The sequence below is a fragment of the Juglans microcarpa x Juglans regia genome, chromosome 6D (assembly GCF_004785595.1).
Source record: "Juglans microcarpa x Juglans regia isolate MS1-56 chromosome 6D, Jm3101_v1.0, whole genome shotgun sequence".
Classification (NCBI taxonomy): Eukaryota; Viridiplantae; Streptophyta; class Magnoliopsida; order Fagales; family Juglandaceae; genus Juglans; species Juglans microcarpa x Juglans regia.
Window position 1 is genome coordinate 27,915,653 of NC_054604.1, and position 20,670 is coordinate 27,936,322.

At 36.4% G+C, this 20,670-nt stretch overlaps 2 protein-coding genes across 3 annotated transcripts; both read right to left on the reverse strand.

The window, feature by feature from the left end:
* Positions 1–48: 48 nt before the first annotated feature.
* Positions 49–9,833, reverse strand: LOC121236016 (ubiquitin carboxyl-terminal hydrolase 9-like). Its single transcript, XM_041132505.1, has 15 exons — positions 9,720–9,833; positions 9,582–9,626; positions 9,301–9,467; positions 8,291–8,545; positions 7,592–7,736; positions 6,317–6,376; positions 6,120–6,215; positions 4,763–5,158; positions 4,492–4,632; positions 3,715–3,885; positions 2,804–3,061; positions 2,543–2,700; positions 1,377–1,937; positions 986–1,256; positions 49–820 (listed from the first exon to the last, which is right to left on the reverse strand). The coding sequence occupies exons 3-15, from the start codon at positions 9,450–9,452 to the stop codon at positions 656–658; spliced, it is 2,829 nt and encodes a 942-aa protein (XP_040988439.1). The 5' UTR covers positions 9,453–9,467; positions 9,582–9,626; positions 9,720–9,833; the 3' UTR covers positions 49–655.
* A 1,158-nt stretch (positions 9,834–10,991) lies between these two features.
* LOC121234098 (flocculation protein FLO11) lies at positions 10,992–18,860 on the reverse strand. 2 transcript variants are annotated; one of them, XM_041129911.1, is made up of 9 exons: positions 18,650–18,860; positions 17,451–18,378; positions 16,883–17,244; positions 13,491–14,633; positions 13,240–13,398; positions 12,756–13,107; positions 12,546–12,616; positions 12,292–12,414; positions 10,992–11,701 (listed from the first exon to the last, which is right to left on the reverse strand). In XM_041129911.1, exons 2-9 carry the CDS (start codon positions 18,352–18,354, stop codon positions 11,351–11,353), a joined length of 3,465 nt encoding a protein of 1,154 aa, XP_040985845.1. In that variant the 5' UTR covers positions 18,355–18,378; positions 18,650–18,860; the 3' UTR covers positions 10,992–11,350. The 2 variants fall into 2 exon arrangements, with proteins under 2 accessions (XP_040985845.1, XP_040985844.1); XM_041129910.1 differs by having other exon boundaries at positions 17,451–18,573.
* Positions 18,861–20,670: the final 1,810 nt, after the last annotated feature.

The following is a 20,670-nucleotide window of genomic DNA, read 5'->3' on the forward strand; positions in this document are numbered from 1 at the left end:
ATCTTAACAAAAAATATAACTGGGCAGATACACACTATTTGGCCCCCATTCGAACTAAAATTATAACAAATCTTATTAAAATGAGGATGGGGCAAAAATGCCAGTTTGATTTGTTCCTTCCCTTTTTCGTCTTTGAAACTCAAGCTTAAAGCTTACAAGTACAATCTATCTCCGGATTACATTGAGCCGTACTGTCCAGACATTGCAGCCATGATCATACTTCTAAATACCTTACAGAACTTGAACAGCAGCAGGACAATTTGGAAAAGAGATGGTTTGTGGGGAGAGTTGCCTACATCCACCCCGCATAGAACGGTATAGCCAGAAATCTATCCATACGCAGCCTAATAGCTAAGCCAAAATCCCACCATATCAAAAAATTAACAAGAGACTATCCCTTGCTCCCACAACAAAGGGCAAGAGTGAGCCAACCGCAAACCATATAAGCAGAGCCAATGTTCTGAAACCGCTTCCAATTTTGGGTATGTCGACATTAATCTCAGTGACCCTTTATATCATGCAGTGGGTTCCCAAGTTTGTTCAGGTAAGCAAACGCATCATTCTGTGGACTTGATGCCTAAACAAAAATCAGCTACACCTTGTAAAAGGGAAGCTCAAAAGCAACGGAACAACATAATGAACCCAATAGTTGCCTTCAGAAATCCATGTTAGCCTGCGATGTCTCTCCTTCCTCCGCCCTTGGTCCAGTTTTAACTCTTTGATAGAATAATAGATATGCAGCCGAAGTCTTGATCTCATTTTCATCAACTGGAGCAACATGACCGTCATCAAAATGGTACCATCTATTCTCATCGACCAACTGCACAATTGACAAAGTTGAGGCATAAGAGCCAGTGTGTTTTTTTCTAAATTATACATATAAAAAATCTGAGATTGCACGTATTATGGTATCAATCGAGTATCTTCCACTTAAGATTCGAAAAAAAAAAAAAAAGATCTGGATTATTATTAATCTATCTTTTACCTTGGCATATGCAGTGTAGTGCCCACCACCAAGACCACCGTAATGGTTGCTGATGGCATATAGCTCATACACGTGAGATTTCCCATCTTTGCTTTTCACATATTTGCTCAAGTCAAGATTGCGAATGGGGAAATTCACATAAGTGTCAAGTTTGTTCTTCAGATATCTGCTGTAAGAAAACCGTTTCAAGTGAACGACAAGGATGTCCGGTAACATCCACAAATCAAGTTTTTTTGTCGCTTGTCTATGTTCCTTGCACCTTGGGCAGTACCTGCATTCAAAATTAAAAGATAAGGATAATCATAAATAATACACCATTCGAAATGCATTGGCAGGAAATTCATAACTATATAGTTTAAAAGCAATTAAAAGGATTTATGAAGTATTTTACCACATGTCATCTGGCCCTAGAGGTTCTTCCGTCAAAAATGCCTCCAAGCATGAAAACAAAGAGACAGCTTCCTGCCGGGTTTTCTTAACAGTGAACAGAGTCTTGTGAACCTCTGGGAGATCCTTGAGGTAACTGGAATCATATAATTCATGCTCTTTGTCACTCCAGTCCAGAAAAGCCTTAACAAGTTGACTGGATTTTACAAGAGTATCCTTTTCAATTGGCTTACAGCTCAAACCACTTCCATTAGTTAAAGAGAGCTGCAAGGACATGTCCCTGCTGGATGTTTCCTCTAGTTCTGCGTTGTTGATTGATTGGTCTCCTGGCCCGGATTGAGAATTATAGCTGCCCAACGGTTCATTGGTAGCTTCTGAAACAAAGCCATTTTCCTTGCTGTTATGAGCTTTAGTCAAAGAAGAATATCTTTTTCTCAGAGGTGAGAGCATTCTAGAAACAGCTATACTGATATCAGCTCCATTTAGAGCATCTTCACCCAAATAAGTCACCAGAGGTGTTCCAAAAAGCTTCCTACCCCCACCCTTGAGATTCTCGGATGTGAATCTGCACAGAAAAATAAAAAATATTTTGTTGAAAAAAATTCAAATTGACCCAGATAAAATTTGTAGTGGACTTAAATCAACACGTAGGCAACAACTAGATGATCGGTCCACTAAAGAAAGGCAGTTCCTCTTCTCCCTCGATAGCTTGTGTGGAAGTACTCACATACTATAACAAAATTTTTTTTATCAAAATTGAGTTCGTACCGCATTCATAGCAAATGCCTGATGATTTAGAAATGGACATTCCCATCCATCATCGTAAGATGTAACCGACAACTAAAACCCAATGCACCCGGGTCCTTACGGAAAGACCATGAAGCAAGAAAAATAATTCAAGTCCTTAAATACCTGATCAGGATGGGAATGAATAAATGACGTGGAGAAAATAATCATTATTCTGCACCACAAACCATCCTTGGAACAGAAATTAAAATCAATTTTGTGTTCTTCTCAAATTAAAAGATAATGCCTTGTGATGGGTCAACATAACTCATTCAGCCTAAACCACACAAACCATGGGCTACCCAAGACATGCTGGGACTACATTTAATAAGTAAAATTATCAATCAGATACCAAATAGCCAGAGATTAAGAAAGTAAGCTTACTTTTCCTGCTTTTCCTGCACTCGATGAATAATTTCTAGTTTTATTCTTCCTGTAACCTTCTTGGATAGTCGGTAGGCAACAACATGTTCATCATCCTTTATTGAAACTAATTGTTCCAAAGGGTTCTCAAAATACCGATGGATACCATGTTCGTAAACCTATAAAATCAAAATCAAGCTCCTCAGCCACAAGAATTATCAGAAGTGAAATAGTAATGGTAAAGAAAACAAAAATTTCAGAATCAATGAAAGATATGTTTACCTCTGCAAGAAGAAGGCTTTCATCACCCTTCAAGCAGCATGCAGTACCCAATGCCTGGCTAAGATCTTTACAGTAACCATGTTTAGGCACAGTCACAGTGTAAGGCTTAGGAAGACCGCTTCCATCACCATAAAACATGGTTACTGTCATTGTTCGGGTCACCGTTGAAGGCATTGGCAACGATAAGTACATGAAAGGGTCAAAAGTAATTGAGATTTTGCCACACACTGGGCAAACCAGTGTGGACTTGTATTGACCCTGAGAAAATTTTCAAAATATTTAGAAAGAGAACTGTGTCTATGAAACAAAACTAGTCCTGCAGTTGCACTATTGCTGTTAAAACTTCATCTTGATACAAAGAGAAGATGAACTAAACAGCTACATCCAAATTATTTCCTATACGGATAATAGGTTCATTAATTATTCAAGCCTTAAGAGTTATTTGTTCATTAAAACTGTTTATTGACACTAAACACACCAACTAATGTGAAGCCTGCCACATCAGCTTACATTAAAAATATTGGTATTTAGACTTTTTTTTATGGATATAATGGATCCGACAGTAAATAGTGTGTTACACACCAAGCTACAATTAAAAATATGTAAAGCAGAATAGCCAATACTCAAAAGGTTTCTTTTTAATAAGGTTTTATTTTATATTTTTTCTTTTGTTATATGTTAAATAGTTTAGCATAAAACTATAGAAGATTATGGAAGAACTGTATTCATAAACATGATTGAAGATTCCTACTCGATAAAGAAATATCTAACGGTATAATGGGGCCATTCTTGCGCTGATGATAATAAGCTCAAATGTGGTAGATCAAGCACTATGAAACAAGGTTCTAATGACTTCATCATTGTGATTTAGTGACTTATGAAACAATAGACACATAAAAAGAATTGCTTACTTGGCAAACATCAACAATTACAGAATCATTCCGGGCCTTGTGATAATTCCAGCACTCATCCGCAACTTCCTCATCTGCTCGACCATCTGAATCCTTCGTTTCAATGTAAGGCTTTTGTTTGACGCGATTCAAATCTTCATGTAGCCCATCTAGTAAGAAGGCAAGAAGTTCCTAGAGAGAGGAAATGCCATCATTCAGAAGAAACATAAAGGTAATGTAAAATAGACTGCCCAAACATAAACAACAGGAACTCCAAAATGCTTCTCTGCATTCAATGTGACACAGTCAAATAATAAACAAACCAGAAGCAACAGTTACACACTAAGATACGGTTGACCAGGCCCAAACATGAAACATCTATGTTCTTGGATAATACATAGAATAGAACATATAATTACTAATGGATCAAAATGGAGACAAGCAGCATATCATTTATAGATCAGACTCACAGAACAATGAAGATTGTAGATGGAATGACCTAGTTTTCTTTCTTCTTTTCAAATGATCATAAGATCTAGATTCAAGAAGAGAAATCAAAATCATTTAGAATGCTTGAGACACTAATCACATAACAAAGTGAATATCCTCTATGATGTTTTTCCAAGATTTCCTCAGAAATCAGAATGACTTTCTTTTCCTGACATCAAACAGGCATGAAAAGATAACAGTCTCAGCAAAATATAGCATGGAAATATGAACTGGCAAACATAGCAGAAAGTAGCATTCAACATTTTGCACAATTAACCCTTTTTTTTATAAGTATTTTGCACAACTAACCTGAGAGTCATGCTGATTATAACCACTAAATTGTGGAGCAAATCGAGCCAGTTTCCCCTTAAATGCACGTGGAGCAATTGTTGTTCGCCCGGAGGACCACAATTTTCTCAGTAGCTCACCAAAGGCAATCGCAAGCTCACCCTGCATGGTGACAACTACTTTTATATACTTTGGGTGAATTGAAAGACCAACCATCACAATGACTCATTACTTATCTCAATCCATTGGAAGCACGCATAAGTGGAAGAATAGATAAGAACAAATGACCTACATTCATTCCTAGTGGATTTTCTGTGTTGATCTCGTCAGAATAATCTTGCAAGAAATACTCAAAAAGAGGGGGCGTGTGGACTAAACACTGAATGGCACTATTCATAAAACAAGTATTTCCGAGATTCTGCAGTCCTGCCAGTCCCCCTCGATCTCCTTTTTTCACAGAGTTATAACTATCATATCTATCATCTATATCAGTGCATCCTGTAGTCAAAGCACCCCGATTCAAATTAAAACTATAACCGGTTGAATGACCATTCGACATAGTTGGCCCCCCAGCAATTGTCAAAGATGATCTTGAAGGTTCTAGAGGTACCAAAGCTAACTCATTCCCTGTTGAATCCATGCCAAATTGAGAAGAGCAATGTCCATCAGCTTGTACCTCCAGAAAGATCTGTGGAGAAAAAGGACGCATCAACAATGCAGCTATGATCACCAAATATCCAAATTTGGGGATCATCTTAAAAAACACATATATACAACAACTAATATGCATACTGTCAACAGTAGGACAGAAAATTTCTACTAGATAAATGGCATATTATGAACAAAAAGTCTATTAGCATTTCCTGAATTTTCTTTACAGAATCACATTCATCACCTTTTCCCATCTTTTTGCATGCAAAGACAAATAATCTATAGTCACATTATAATGTTAAACCAATGAGCTCAAACTAAAACAGAAATCTTCCCCCAGTAAAAACCAAATGGAGAATTTAAATTGTGTTCAAAAGCCATTAGGTGCTTCGCATAACTTTTAACTGAAAGAAAATGTTTCTCTACCTTGTGCCATGTCTCTTCTTCCTATGCAACTAAAGTTCAGAATGAAACAGGAAACAAACAGCTTGCCTAAAAGTGACAGCAATCCAAACAATGCTCCCCACTTTCTTAAAAAGAAAAGTTGAGGTTCAGACAGAAGACACTAAGGCCTCGTTTGCATTCAAAACTCACCTCAACTCATCTCATCTCATCATTACAACTTTTTCAAATTCCCACACAAAATATAATAAATAATTCAACTTTTTCAAATCCCAAAACAACTTTCCCAAATTCTCACACAAAATATAATAAATAATTCAACTTTTATTCTACTATTCACAAACCATCTCAACTCATCTCTGAATCCAAACCACTCTTAAAAAACTAGCACAATAGTCAACAAAACTAGTCACTAGCATCCGAGCAAGTATCAATTATCATCATTTGATAAAGCAATAAAATTATTTTTTTATAAGTGTAAAGCAATAAAATTGATATAGAAATATCCACTGAAACTCCATGCCAAAAAACAAAAACTACAATGCTTTATTTAGGGTCCATCATGTATAAGATGAATACATTGCCAGAATACCCACATGCTGATTGATCTGCAAGTTTGATTCCTCCAGGGTTTGGTTCGAAATATTTAGTGCTGTATGTTTCTGCTTATCGAAGTAGTCCCAAATACGAGCCTGTTAAGCAATAAGCAACAAGGATGGACAAAAAGCTTAACTTTATATCACCTCAAAGAAAAGAATTGAAAGACCAATGATAAAAACCAAAAGAGAAGCACCTTTCCATATTCTATTCCTCTAGGTGCACACACTGTCTCATAAAGCTCACGTATAGAAGCCTGAAAAAAAAGAGTTAAAAATAGTATGGTTCATATGCGCTCAATGACAATATGAAGGGGTCACATTGACCATAAGAGACATAAAAGAACATAATTCAAAGAATAGAAAACCCCTAAAGGATCCTATAAACCAAATGCTGTCCATTAAGCATTAAACATCCCTTCAGCCACAGTTCCTGGCAGGCCATCAAGTTCATGTCAATGTGGATCTCAAAGTTACCATAATAAATACTTAAAAGAAAAGTTACCATAATAAACCAATGAAGCAGCTTATGTAGACAGCATAATTGACAAACATAGACTTGAGAGGAGGGCAATCATAAATTGGTCATCATATGATTACATGAAAATAAATTTGACAGTATTTTTGCCAGACAAAACAGCCAAAAATGAGAAAAGCCCAGTTTAAGAGGGAGGAAAAACAAAAGCTATGTTGTTCTTAAGCTTGAACAAAGTAACAGTACACTGTTTTGACAACATGGAACCTCACAAATAAAAGGCTAAAATGGGAGAACCATCAAAACATTACATTCATGGAGACTCATATCTGCGTTGTAGAAATTACAGCCTATAATGCCAACAAAGCAGCCAACTGACATACATCGTTAGAATTAAAAGTAAGAAGAAATTACAAGAATATATCATCTAGAGAGAATTTTGTGCAAACCTGTTTAAGTAAATAATAAAAGGTTTATTACCCTCTAACACATGTTTTGCAATGTGTAATATATACTATCAAAATTAACACAATGCAAACTCCAAATTACCAAAAAGCTTTAGGGCTTGTTTGGGAAGTGAGATCATCTAATCTCATCTCAAAACTTCTCATAATTTCCTTTCCAAACATTACTCAAATACAAACACTTTTCAATTTCAAATCTTCAATTTTTTTATCTAATCATTACCTAATCATTATAACTTTCCCAAACTTCCAAACAAAAAAAAATACTACTTTTTCAAATTTCAAAACAAAAATAATATTTTATCAATATTTTAACTTTATAATATTTTTATTCAACTTTTTATCTCTCATTTCACAAAACCCAATAAAGCATCTTAACTTAAACCATTTCACTACTATTCACAGTTGAAGGGTACAATATGTAAATTTTGACAGTTTTTGACAGTTAAGGATGCGCATTGCAAAACATATAGTACTTAGAGCATGAGAATTTTGTTTTCCCCGTAATTTAAGAAAAAAAACAAAACTAGTACCTTTTTGCTTAAACTTATAACTGATTCGCTATTGTCTCTTGAATCAACCAAATTAAGACGGAGTGGGTAAACCTCCACATTAAATTGATGCTGCTTGACACCTTGTAAAATCAACTTCCTCGGTAATGCTGGTCCTCCTTTGTACCTTACAAAGTGAAAGATTGAGAAAATTGTTAACCACTAAGCACCGTACAAATATGGTACATCCTTTCTTTAATATGGCGTTCAACTCATACCTGCATTTTGAAAATACAGGACTCCAACCATAAGACAGAGTTCTATAATCCCAACGAAATACTTCCAACAATAATAACTAACATGATTAGCAGTTGGATGTCAAACCTAATAACAACCACTGGCACATTGGCACGTCGACATTACAAAAAGCATGCCAAGTGATGCATTGCACCACAAGTATATGTAGTTCTTATTGATGTTATATGTCTATGTATGACTCCTTTTCATTTATTTGATAAGTTGACATTTTCTACAAAGAGCACAAACGGAGGCACAGTCCATGTAACGTGTATGTAAGTGACTCCTTCGTTGAATTAAAACCAAGTTATTCCTCAAACTAACTACATCGTATATTTTCTTCAAATCAACAAACAGCCTTCATATTTGATAAAGTTGGGCAGAATCAAACGGCAATGGTATTTATTTAAGAAAATAGTTTAAACTAATGTATATAAAACTTACCAATCAGAAAGCTTTTCCCAAGCTTCTTGAGGAACTAAAACATAGTCCACCCCTTCATGCAATCCTCTACAAACCTCTAAATCATTGCTCTCACAATCATTATTGTCTAGAACTATATCAGAATTATCGATTGGTCCAGGTCTATCCGCCATTTTCAAAGGAACCACATTCGATTGTTGAGAATCAGAAAACTGCTTATCAGTTGAACATTCACCATTGCCTTGTCCAACGTACCTCTGCCAGCTTGTAAACCACCTAGAGAAAAATGCATACCAATTACAATCACAAGCATGAGTCTTTTATTATTAAAACAAGAGAATCAAATCCAATAATCAACTTAACAAGTATTATTAGTCAAGCCAACCCAATTGTTTGAAAGATAGAAAGAAAGAAATTATCTTTGAGTAAATTGACTAGGCATAGCAAATTGCTTGGAATAATTGACGACCAGTTCAGCTGCAATATGGTAAATTGGGATATATAGAACTCATATGACATATTAAAGGTGGGAATGCATTGGAGCATTGCCTAAGTATCTGTACTAGCACAAAATACCCGACAATGGACAAAATACCTAATGTTAAAATTAGCCCTCAGACAGTGTAGCCACCAAAAAATGTCCTTACCACATTGTGCAAAACCCAAACTCCTTTTGTTAACCATGTAAACCCTTCAATGTTCTGCCCTAATTCCTAGAAGAACGATATGCATCCAACAAGCTAAGGACCAAAAACTAGCAAAAGGACCACATTTAATACTCTGCTACAGCTCAAAACAATCAGAAGATCCCATCTTCTCTTGATAAGACCAAAACTCATAAGGAAAAGAAGACAAAAATGGCATATCGCAATGATCATTACTGCTCTTGACCATGATAAGCCCAGAACAACATTTTCATAGTTTCTTCATACAACATCAAAACATTAATTGCCATGTAAAAATTCCAACTGGGTATGTACGAAAAGAACAAAAACTGATTTTGTAATAAAAGGACAAAAACTAAAAAGTACCGGTTGGAAATGACGTAATAGAGGTTGCCTTCTTTCAAATTAGACTCCGATTTATTCATCAAATCCGTTACGATTCGATTCTCCTCCTCGGGAGGGTGCGGCAAGCAGCTTGCCCCATTATCCATCATAAAACTCGAATCAGGAATCGTCATGATCAATCACACAACCTGCAAATTGAAGATTAGATGAAGATCCCAAAATCCACGCCTCATTCACAATAACAACTTAAAATTTTGAGGTTTCGGTCCAAGAGATGTTTGGAATTGAGGAATAGGACGAACCTCGAGTTTCAAGAATTGGCAGGAGAAAGAGATCGAACTGCTGGACTAAAAAGGAAAAAAAAAATCCAAATCAATTAAAATAAAAATTAATTGAAGAATTATCGGTCAGGAAAAGAGGAATTTAGTGTATTGAGAAACCCTAGATTGCAGGACTATGTGGGGGAAATGATCTGGGAGAGACCAGGACATGAAACTTGTGTGAGAGAATCTTTTACAGATGTCCTTTATTTTTTATATATATACGCACATATTTCTTCGAGTATAAAACTTTTTCTTTCTTTCCTTAATGCCATGGGTCATTTATTATGACTATTTGACCGTTTATTTTCTTGTCAAAAAATTTCTGAATTTTATAGATAAAAAGAAAAAATAAATGATCCAAAACTAATGTACAAAGACGACAATACAAGAATAAAAATGCTTGGTCCATAGACCCTGTCCACCTATCAGAACTCTTATAAATTACAACTTTAATTTTATTAATGAGCAATATCACCTTTTATTTTAAATTTATTATCTTCGCCTATATGATATATTTTAAATATTTTCTATATCCACTATTAAATAATATTTATTTAAAATAGATAATATCAATTTATTTAAGGGTGACGAAATTGAAAGAAAATATAATTTTTTTTTTTTATCATTTCTCTTTATTTATTTAAAATTAAGAAACTTGTCGGTATCTTTTAGAGAGAGATTATATTGTATTCTCAAACTTCTCTTAAAATTAAATCATGATAAGTTTATAGCGTAGGAAGTGTCTTCTGACTTCTCACGTCAGTTTGCAAATGAAGGATTTGTTTGGATAGAAAAATGATCATATCTTATCTCATTATTACAATTTTTTTAAATTCTTATATAAAATATAATAAACCATTTAACTTTTTTAAATCTTAAAATAATAAAAATAATATTAAAAAATAATATTCTAACAATATTTTATTAAACTCATCTAAAACTATCTCATCTCATTTCACAATTCCAAAATCACTGAATTGATATTTAGTAGTGGTCGCATCATACTAAGAAGAATCCTGGGAAAAGCATATTATTTCCTTATTTCCTAGTTTATAAGTCACGCCGCAAAAGTAAGCATGGAGATAGTTTGGCAACTTGACACCTTAGCTCATGGTTCCAGCTTATTGAAAGTTTCATTGCTAGGTTCCAAGCTATTAATGGCTCAATCTTTTGGCCTCTTTAGATGCATTATTTTTATAATACAAAATGGCAGCTTCTTCTTCTTCTTCTTCTTCTTCTTCTTGACCTTTCTGTCAAAAGTTTCATGACCTTCTCGCAACACCAATTAGCCTTTGATTGAAAGGAGAATTTATTGAGATATCTATGGAGCAAGTTCTATCTGTCTAAATTTCAGAAACTACCTGAAACAAAAAATGCTTCCGACAAATGGTCACAAAATTACCAAGTTATGTACACAAATATAACAATAATTCACATTAGACTTGGCACCAAGCACCCACCCCACTATAAGACTGGTAACAAGAGTCTGGGAACAACGGCAGAGTGGTTGAGTGCATTGATCTGACATGAACTCATTCATGGGCCTCAATTATCCTTTGGGGACCATACGACAGAGGTGGCCCAGAATAGCCAACTGTGTTGCTATAAATATACATGGAAGATGCTGGAATCTAGCCAACAAGCTATTCTCACCATTAAACATGGTTGTGGCCTCTTCACCCTTGAAAACAAAACATAAACCAAAAGTTCAACAATCCAGAATTCCTTTGCTAAGCAACAATCTACAACTAAATGGTTCCTGTCTCTTCTAAACTAGCAGAGGCCTCACTTCCAGCTGGACATGCACCACCTCCCGGAATCTCATCCTCACTAAATATACTCTCCTCACTGGAATCAGAAAATCCAACATCATCATCAGAGAGCAAATCAGCCTTCCTTGTCTTTCTCACATCCTTTATTCCCCTTCCTTGGAGAGCCAATCGCCTGCGCTTTCGCGCTTTCCGCTTGCCCTTGGGAAACTCCTCTCTCTGAGTATCAAGGCTCTTGCCTTCTACCTCCTTCGCCATTCTGCTTTTTCCATATTCATTATCCTCTGAGTCATCGGCATCAGATTTACGCCTTTTCCGACTTGAATTTGTCTGGTACCAAAAAAAAGTCCAACTTCAGATTTAGTTAAAAGATACTGCCTATAAAATCCAATGGCTATAAAATCATCAAGTTCCAGCAAAAGTGTAAAACTCTTTAAGAGAGCATAAGCCTACGGAATCCTACTTTTAAATAGAGGGTACGGGAATCAAAATCACTAACTATAGTCCAATGAACTTTTAAAACTAGTTGTAGTTAAAAACTGCTTACACCAAATTTTCCATCCTCAATCCCTGGTTTTCCCCACCTCCAATGTTTGTCCTATCACTTTTTTGAGATTAACCTCATAATCATATCCTAAAAGTTTGGATCCCAATTTTACATTTAAACTAGTAGCTCCAACAGTGGCATCAATGGCATACTTAAGTTAAACACTGTCGTTGTGCAGACAGGAAACTAAGGCCTAGTTTGTATTCGTAAGTCATCTCAAGTCATTTCAACTCATCTCAACTCATCTCACTACTATTCATTATTATTCATCAACTTTAACTCACAAATCTCACTACTATTCACAACTCATCTGAACTCATCTTCGAATCCAAACGATATCTAAATATTTTTTGCAAGAACTTCACATCCATACCTTGGGACCACGATCAACCAACCGAGCCCATTCATGGCGGTTCCTCAAGCAATCAAGAACAGCTTGAGAATGGCTTGAGTATGCATACCGCTCTCCATTATGCTTCCTCAAGTTATGCCAATGCTGTGAAGCAAATAGTGGAAAACAATGAGAATCATATTTGTTTTTAATTAAAAAAATGCAAAACAATATGTGAGTGTGCATGCGCACAAACGTGCGGTGTAGAAAAATAGCCAGTGACAGAAGTGACACACTGGCAGGACGGCGTTACAGAGTTCCTTATAAGTCATGCGCCTGCCTTTGCTCATAATCTCATTGATCAAGCCTACATATAGATAAAAAGAACATTACTAAAAAACAATCCATGTGAAAAGTAATAGGACGCGGTACTTTTCATTTTAAACTGCTTCTGTTGCAATAGAAAATTCAAAGACTCTACATAAAGCTAATGCCCAGACAGGTACCTGGCAAAGTGCGATGCACTGGACCCCCAACAGCCCCTGTATCATCATCAGAGGTATTCCTAGGTGAATCACGTGCAGATGACAAATTCAGTTCATTAGCCTCAGTGGAGGAAGATGGGTCACTGTTTGTAGTTGTAGCAGAAGCAGGAGCAATATTCTTCTTGACAGAATGGAAGGATGTTGGGGATCCATTGTCATCCCTCTTGGTGGAAGCATCCACCATATGCATTATGTCTTGTCTCCTCTGATCAGGAGAAGATGGCAGTCTGTCCATCTTTTTAGCTTCATCATCATGGTCATGAGAACGGCGGAATGCATCTTTGGATGTATCCTTGTATTTTCTTCTAGAAACCTATGCAATGCATCAACAATGAGATCAGTCACCTGAGCCTGTTAACAATTTAAGGGCACTGAAAACTTCAACAAAGACAAACGGATAGTGCCATCTATTTTCAAGACATTTCGGAAACACCACACATCTTACCAAACCATGATCCTTTCCTCCAGAATTAGATGAACGTTTCATTAACATGCTTGTTGCACTTGGAGAAGCCAACTGAGGTAAGCTACCTGCATTGCGCATACGTGGCACGCGAGGTACCCTAGGAGAACTGTTTAGCTCTTGATGCAAAAGTAAGGCAAGCTGCCAAGAACAAAATGAAAATAAATAAATAAATACAGATTGCATCCAACGCAACGTCCAGGGATTTTGTTAGAAAATTGGAGTACTCATACCTCTTCATCGCTGAGGGTTGCAGGAGAATTTGAAGGAGGATGCACAGAAGGCCCATGACTCTGATTCATCTTAGATGGCAGTTGGTAATTTGTCTGGTTAGACTTGTCAGTTCTCTGTGGTAAACCTGAAGCCGGAATCTTATTTTGTGAATGTAAAGACTTTGGCGGTGGCAGTGATCCGGCAGATTCACCAGACTCGGGGGTAGGCACAATATTCTGGGCTGATAATGACTTAGAAGATGAATTATGGACATAATCTTTAGAATCTGATACACTTCGTTTTGCAACAGGATCATGAGAAATCCTGCTTGAATGTGATGCTTTTGAAGAAGAATTTTCAGAATATTTTGGACGCTCCTTTACTGTGTTCCTAGGCAAGTCATCCCTTTCTTCATCCTTGACCACATCATTTGAAGCACAATCCTTCTTACAGCCGACATTGCAGTCAGATGTTACTCGTTGCATGGTGACAATATTTAGATTCTGAGTATCCGCAGGTTTAGTGTCATCAACAGGGGATGATTTGGAAGTCACAATGGTGGATGAAGTGGAAGAAGTTTTTGCAACACATACTACCATTTTATGCTGGCTGGTTAGTGCTGGAGTGTTTGAGATAGTTCCACCAGATATTGAACGCTCTTCAGCAAACCCCAATGCATGTTTAGCTTCAGAAGAAATCTTTTCAACTGCCAAGGAACCTTCTAAGCCTTCCAATTCTCGTTTAGGCTGACAAGGACCACCAGATGATTCATTAAATTTATCTATATGATAATAACTGACTGCTTCTGAAGTTCTTTCAGCATCTTGTTTTTGGTCAGTGGATTGCAAACTGCTTATCACTACATCATTCAATTTAGAATTTCCAGACATCTGGTCAGAAGATATCCCTGTCTCTTTTGCATCACCTGGAAGAGAAGACCGAGTTTTCAAGAGCCCCCTAGAATTGGCATCATCTTCTTCATTCTTCACCTCAACATTTGGTTCATCCGAGCTCGGTGGAAAATCACCATTAAAATCTTGAGGAACCAGATTGTCCTTAACTTTTGGCGCAGTGCTAGCCAGAGCTTCAATAGGAGACTTCACAACACTTCTAGCAGAACCTTCTACACTGTTTTCTACGTTATCATTTGCCTCACTACCTCCCTATTTTAAGAAACAAAAATGTCACCCAACCACAATTGGTTTAGTTTAGAAGCATATAATATGGCATGCACACTCATAAATGCACAAGCACGCATACATGCACAAACACAAACTAACTATATCCTTATCAGTGTTACACAACCCAGCAAGTTGTCGCAAAGTACCTATCTCAACATAACAGTCCAGTTGTCTCCAACTCAAAAGAAAAAAAAAAACACACACACATTTTATAGAAAAATACGAAGTATTTCACTGGTACTTTTCCCAATCAAGCTACATGAGGTTTCATAGGCAGCTACACACATTTTTTTTTTTTTTTTTTTGAGAAGTAGCTACACACACATTTGATGGAAGATTAGCATGAAAAACCTCCAGCACTATACTGGCTATACACAACTGCCATGTCCACCATTATAAACAAATAAGATTAGAAAAAAAGCATGTCTGTGTAACAAATATTTTGAGAAAATATTTGGGGTGCTACTTATCAAAAAAAAAAAAAAAAAGATCTGAGGTGCTTTTGTGTTTGTGTGTTTGAGTGATGAGGAGTGTAAGAAAGATGTTTGGAAAGAAAAACTTTTGAGATGCGTGTTCTTTGTGTTTGTAAAAGTGATGGGGTCCACTTAAAGTTTAAAGTATTTTTTTGGGGTGGGGTGGAGAATTGGTGGGGTCCACTAATGGCTAGATGAAAATTATTTAGTTTAAAAAAGGTTTTTAATGGAAGTTGATGAAAATGATTTTGGTTTTTGGCAAGCACAATCTTTCTATTCTACTTTTTGAAGTACATGAAAGACCAATTTTACCACAGGATTCCTGTAGATATCAGGAACCTATAACTAGTAAATTAGAAGCTAAAACCATGGACCTCTCACTGTAAAATTTTGGATCATAAATTGTGGTCGAAAATATGGCAAGTCCACATACCGGTATCCAATTTTCGGATCCTTTTCAGGCCAGTCCCATATCCTAGGATTTGAGTAGTGGAAGAATCACAGACCTAGAAAAAAAAAAACCCGCACTCGACACCAAACATCAGTCCATGTGGCTTAGCTCTCTGTTATAAGAGAAACCATCCCGACAATACTCACTAATACAAGGTATTGTATTCAGAACCCGTTAGTTAGTTGAAAAAAAAATCATTAGGATCCATTAAGGCCCGGTTTGGATTCAAGAATCACTCCAACTCATCTCATTTCATCATTACAACTTTCTTAAATTTTCACACAAAATATAATAAACAATTCAACTTTTTCAAATATCAAAAAAATAATAATATTAAAAAATAATATTCTAACAATATTTTATTCAACTTTCAACTTTCATCTAAAAACATCTCCTCATCTCACTATCCAAACCTCACCCTAGTTGTTTATGTCACAACAATAATGAAGGCACAATTTTGAAGAATGAGAGAATGCAAATGCAGTGAGGCTTGTCAGCCAGCTTGAAAAATGCCAAAGATTCTAGTCTTAAGAGTACACAGGTTAAGTTATAACTAGCTTAGCCAATTAAAATCTTTGGTTATGATGTTTTCAAGGCTGATGGCTTCTTTCAATACAGTAGTGAGCCAAAATTTTGGTTCATAAGTACTGAACTTATTTTGTTAAGTTAGATTTGAATATCTATGTCTTATGAATGGTGTCATATTCATTACTCTGGGTTAAAAATCAATGGCAGTCGCATAAACATAGTCTTTACATGTTTATCTAACAATAATCACTGAATCCGTTCACCTTGGCCTGTGATTGACCTTCCCTCCACTAAATTGCATAAACGCCCCAGACATGCTTGCCCACCCTAGACAAGATTGCCCATGTCTTCCCCACACTACCGTCATTTATTCAAACTTCAAAGCCTGCCTTTTGTTTTGACCATATAAACTCCAACCTATAAACTAGACATCGAATCAGCTTTTTTTTTTAAAAACTCTTCCAGACCATTAACATTATTCCAAACCTGGCCATTAAGGAAGGTTGCGGTTTAATCTAATTTGAACCCTCCATCAGGAAACCTTCAAGACAACTACTTGACATTACAGAATTTTAGAGCATTGCCCACATTCTGAACAGTTGGGTTCCGGATGATTACCCAATGATGGTTAAACAGTAAGGCAGTTGACAATAGCAATATAGAGCAATTTCAAAGCCACCTTGCTTTGCAAATATTATGTGCAGTCTCAAGACCACCATAAGTACAAGATGAGAAATTATTAATTAACATAGCATATGTGTGAGCAGCAGTAAACATACCTCTTCTTTTACAGGAATACCACCAGCATCATTGCTTTCCAACGGTGATGCAACACCATCAACAGCGTTTGAAGAGGTCCCAACTGCTGTAAGTAGTTGATGGCCATCTCTTTCTTCATTGAGACCAACTCCCAAGCCGCACTTGGGCAAGACTGACGGTAGGCCTTCTGAAGAGTGCTTGATAGCAGCTACGTTGTTCTTGAGCTCTTGTGCATTATTTTCTACTGCAAGATAAGCATCTGGTAGAAGTTCCTGCACACTAGCATCCTTCAGGTTCTTGTTCTTAATGTCATTTTTTATGAACTTCAGACCTCTGTCTTCATAAAATTCCACTTGTTTTGCATCACTTGTGGGTGTAAACACTAGCAATAGAAATGAAAAAAAAAAAAGAAAAAAGAAAAAACTGGAGTCAGTATGCCCATGTCAACCACTGCACAATGCAGCACACCATCAATAGTGTTGTCTTAATATCTTTTAAGAAGATTGAAAAAATAAAGCTGTGTGTTGGCATATACAAGCATGCATGCAAACATACATTTCCAAAGCATTGCATGGTACATCAAATCACCTGTTTTAGAAGAATATGAAGCTCTCTTCCTTGCATCTGCCTCTTTATCACTAGATCTAGCCTTCTTCTTCCCACTCCGATCTTTGGATGCACCCCAATCTTCTTTCTTCCGCTTACCTGATTGCACAACAGCATGACGAAGCAAGCTCCTCTCCTTCTTCACACCATTTTGTGCACGTCTAGCATCTAATTCTTCACTCTCCCACGTTATCATCTCCTTCAAAGGCACCTTTCCACCGCCTTCTTCTTCACTCCTGCCTCTCATGCTGACCAAAGCTGCCATTGGGGCAGCCAAAACTTTCTCCTTAGACAAGGAGAACAAAACCCCAGCCCCCTTATCAATCGGGTTCTCATTCTCATCTTCAATTCTAGAATCACCCTCTTTCTTCTCATCCCAACAAGGGAACTCCCTATACTGAAGATTAAACTTCTTGGGCACATACCCAGTGCACTTCCACAGCTCTGGTGTAAACACCGACGACAACCCACCAAATAAACCAGGCTCGCCACCTGGTATCCCTTGAACATGTACCCTCTCCTCTATTGGTATATCTGTCCAAAGCCTAAAAGGACGCCGAGGGGGCGGCCCATTGGATGGATGTGCACTCTTCTCCATTCTCACGGTCTTGGTAGGGAGCTCAACTAACAGCTGCGCAACCTCGGTCTCCTCACTATCATTCCTATTAATACTGTTCTTTACTTTACATTTATCACACACAAATATATCATCTCCCTTCACGTACCGCGAGCACCGCGTGTGCACCCACACACCGCACTCATCACAGTTGACCATCTCTTCGCCATCGTCGAAGTTCACACCGCACAGGCAGTCCACGGTCCAAGATTCATCGACCCAGTCGTCCGGAGGGTCCGTGCTCTGATAACGGTGCGACCGGCCCTTCATAGCCAAACTCCACTGCACAATTCTCTATTACCACAAAAACCGAAATCTCCCTTTAATTTTCCGAATCATAAAAGCCCTAAACCAGAACCTAAAGCCAATTTCCCCGACTCTTGCCAAATTACAGTAATCGTCTGATAACACGGATACCCTAATGCCACTTCAGTTTCCCAACAATATAAAACCCCCAAACACAAATCCAAATCCTCGATTTCCGTCGCCCTAGAATGAAGTTTCAGGATAAACATAACCGAAGCAAAAAGAAAAAAATCAAGTTGGAGAGATTCCGAGTGAGTACCTGCTGGAAACCATAAATTCCTGGTTCAAGTTGGAAAATGTTGAAGCAGACTGTTGATTTCTTGGAATACCGAGAGAGAGAGAGAGAGGTTGTCGCCAACTATTGTTTCTATCCACACGGGAAGGGACGAAGATGGCTTCTCGCGCACGGATCGGCGGAACCGAAAGAGATTTTTTGAGAAACTCGGATTTTGTTGGCTAGTTATGGCGTCCGTCTCGGGTTTTGACTCGCTGTGTGCACTATGGCTCGGCTTCAGACAAGCCGGCCCACCATACGTTAAAGCCTGCTACAAAATAAGAGGACTGTCAGACCCAACTTGACCTTCATGGTCCCTTCTTGTTCTCTCTCCTAATTTCTGATTTGTTTTTTTTTTTCTATCTTTCTTGACATTTTCCTTTTGGAACAAAGCGTTCAAAATATCAACGTAGAGAAATTAAATTACCTTCAACATATATCTCCCTATAAAAAAAAATTAAAAATTTACATAAAATAATGAAAAATTCCCTTGGAGGATAATTGTAGCGTTTCGCTCTAAGCTTAGATCTATTAAGGGCAAAGTTACAAACTCATGATGTTGAGATTTTTGCGGGGCTTAATACATTCCGACAAATATTAATCACCCAAGAAGTTGTAATCATAAACCATAATATTATATCTAGCCACAATAAGAATATTTAGATTGATGTGATTTTAGATGATCTGTAAATAATAATAAAAAATAATAATTTATGAATAATAATAAAATAATCTAAAACTACTTCACTTACCAAACATAACCTAAATACTAATGCAAAAGAGCAACAAGTGGAAGCTAGGCTAGGAATACAAAGCCCACAAACATAACTTGTGGAATGAGCAAATTAGAGTTGTGTTACTTACCATTCGATTTATAAAAGACATCACTTTTTTATATTAGTTGATGTGAACATATTGACAACGTGTTGGATGAATCGATAAGTTAAGTTTACAGGTAGATTTTCTTAATACAAATTCAACATCTGCAATTTTAAATCAGTTACTAGAAACCATCAACACCCACCCACAATACCCAATTCTACGTATTCATCCAAGTCCGGTAAACAAACAACAATGCATGACAGATGAACCAAAAATACACCAAATTAAACAAAACAACAAACCTCAAAATGCACCACACCAATGCTCTCATCTGCTGCAAAGAGTTTGATGACCATATAACATATGACCCGATTCTTAAAATAAAAAATATGGGTTCGAAAATCTCCACCCCTTTTATTAAAAAAAAGAAAAACATTATTAAACAGTTTAAGGGCACGCTTCTTTGATTTGTTTATTTTAAGTATAGTTGGTCACAAGATCATTGAGATCATCTATCTATTTATAGATCAATGCTACACAACCTCTCTAACCTCTACACACCACATTTTTTTAAATTTTTTAATATTTTTTATAATTTTTTTTAGTTTATTTTTTTAAAACTAATTCAATTCTTCTATTCATTATTCATATATTAAATATTTAATAAAAAATTAAAAATTAAAAAAAAATACGACGTGTAGAAGTTGTGTGAATAGTACAAAGTTGTATAGATTTTTTTCATATTTATAATAGCCATTGTCTCACAACGTTTCCAAGAGCCCTAAAAACCAATCAAATAAGATAAATTAATGCCTCCAGCCAAAGCATGGAAAAAAAAATGCAGCTGAATTGCCCATAAAAGTTTCCTAATTATATTTAGCATTATTGGTAAGGGATTCAATGTTATTTTATTTTATATTTCAAAATTGAGATCTCACTGTCCACAAACAATATCGATTTTATAATTTTTACATAATATATCTCTCTCTTAATTAAAGAAAATATTAGAAACCATTGATTAAAACAATTATTCTAAAGAAATATTTTGATTGAGAATAAAAACAAATCTTTTAAAAAAATTTAAAATATATTTTTTTTTAAATCAAAACATGTTAGCCTTTCCCTAGTTTGTACGTGCTGTTATTATATTCATGAAGAAAGATTATTTTACTCCACGTTACTGG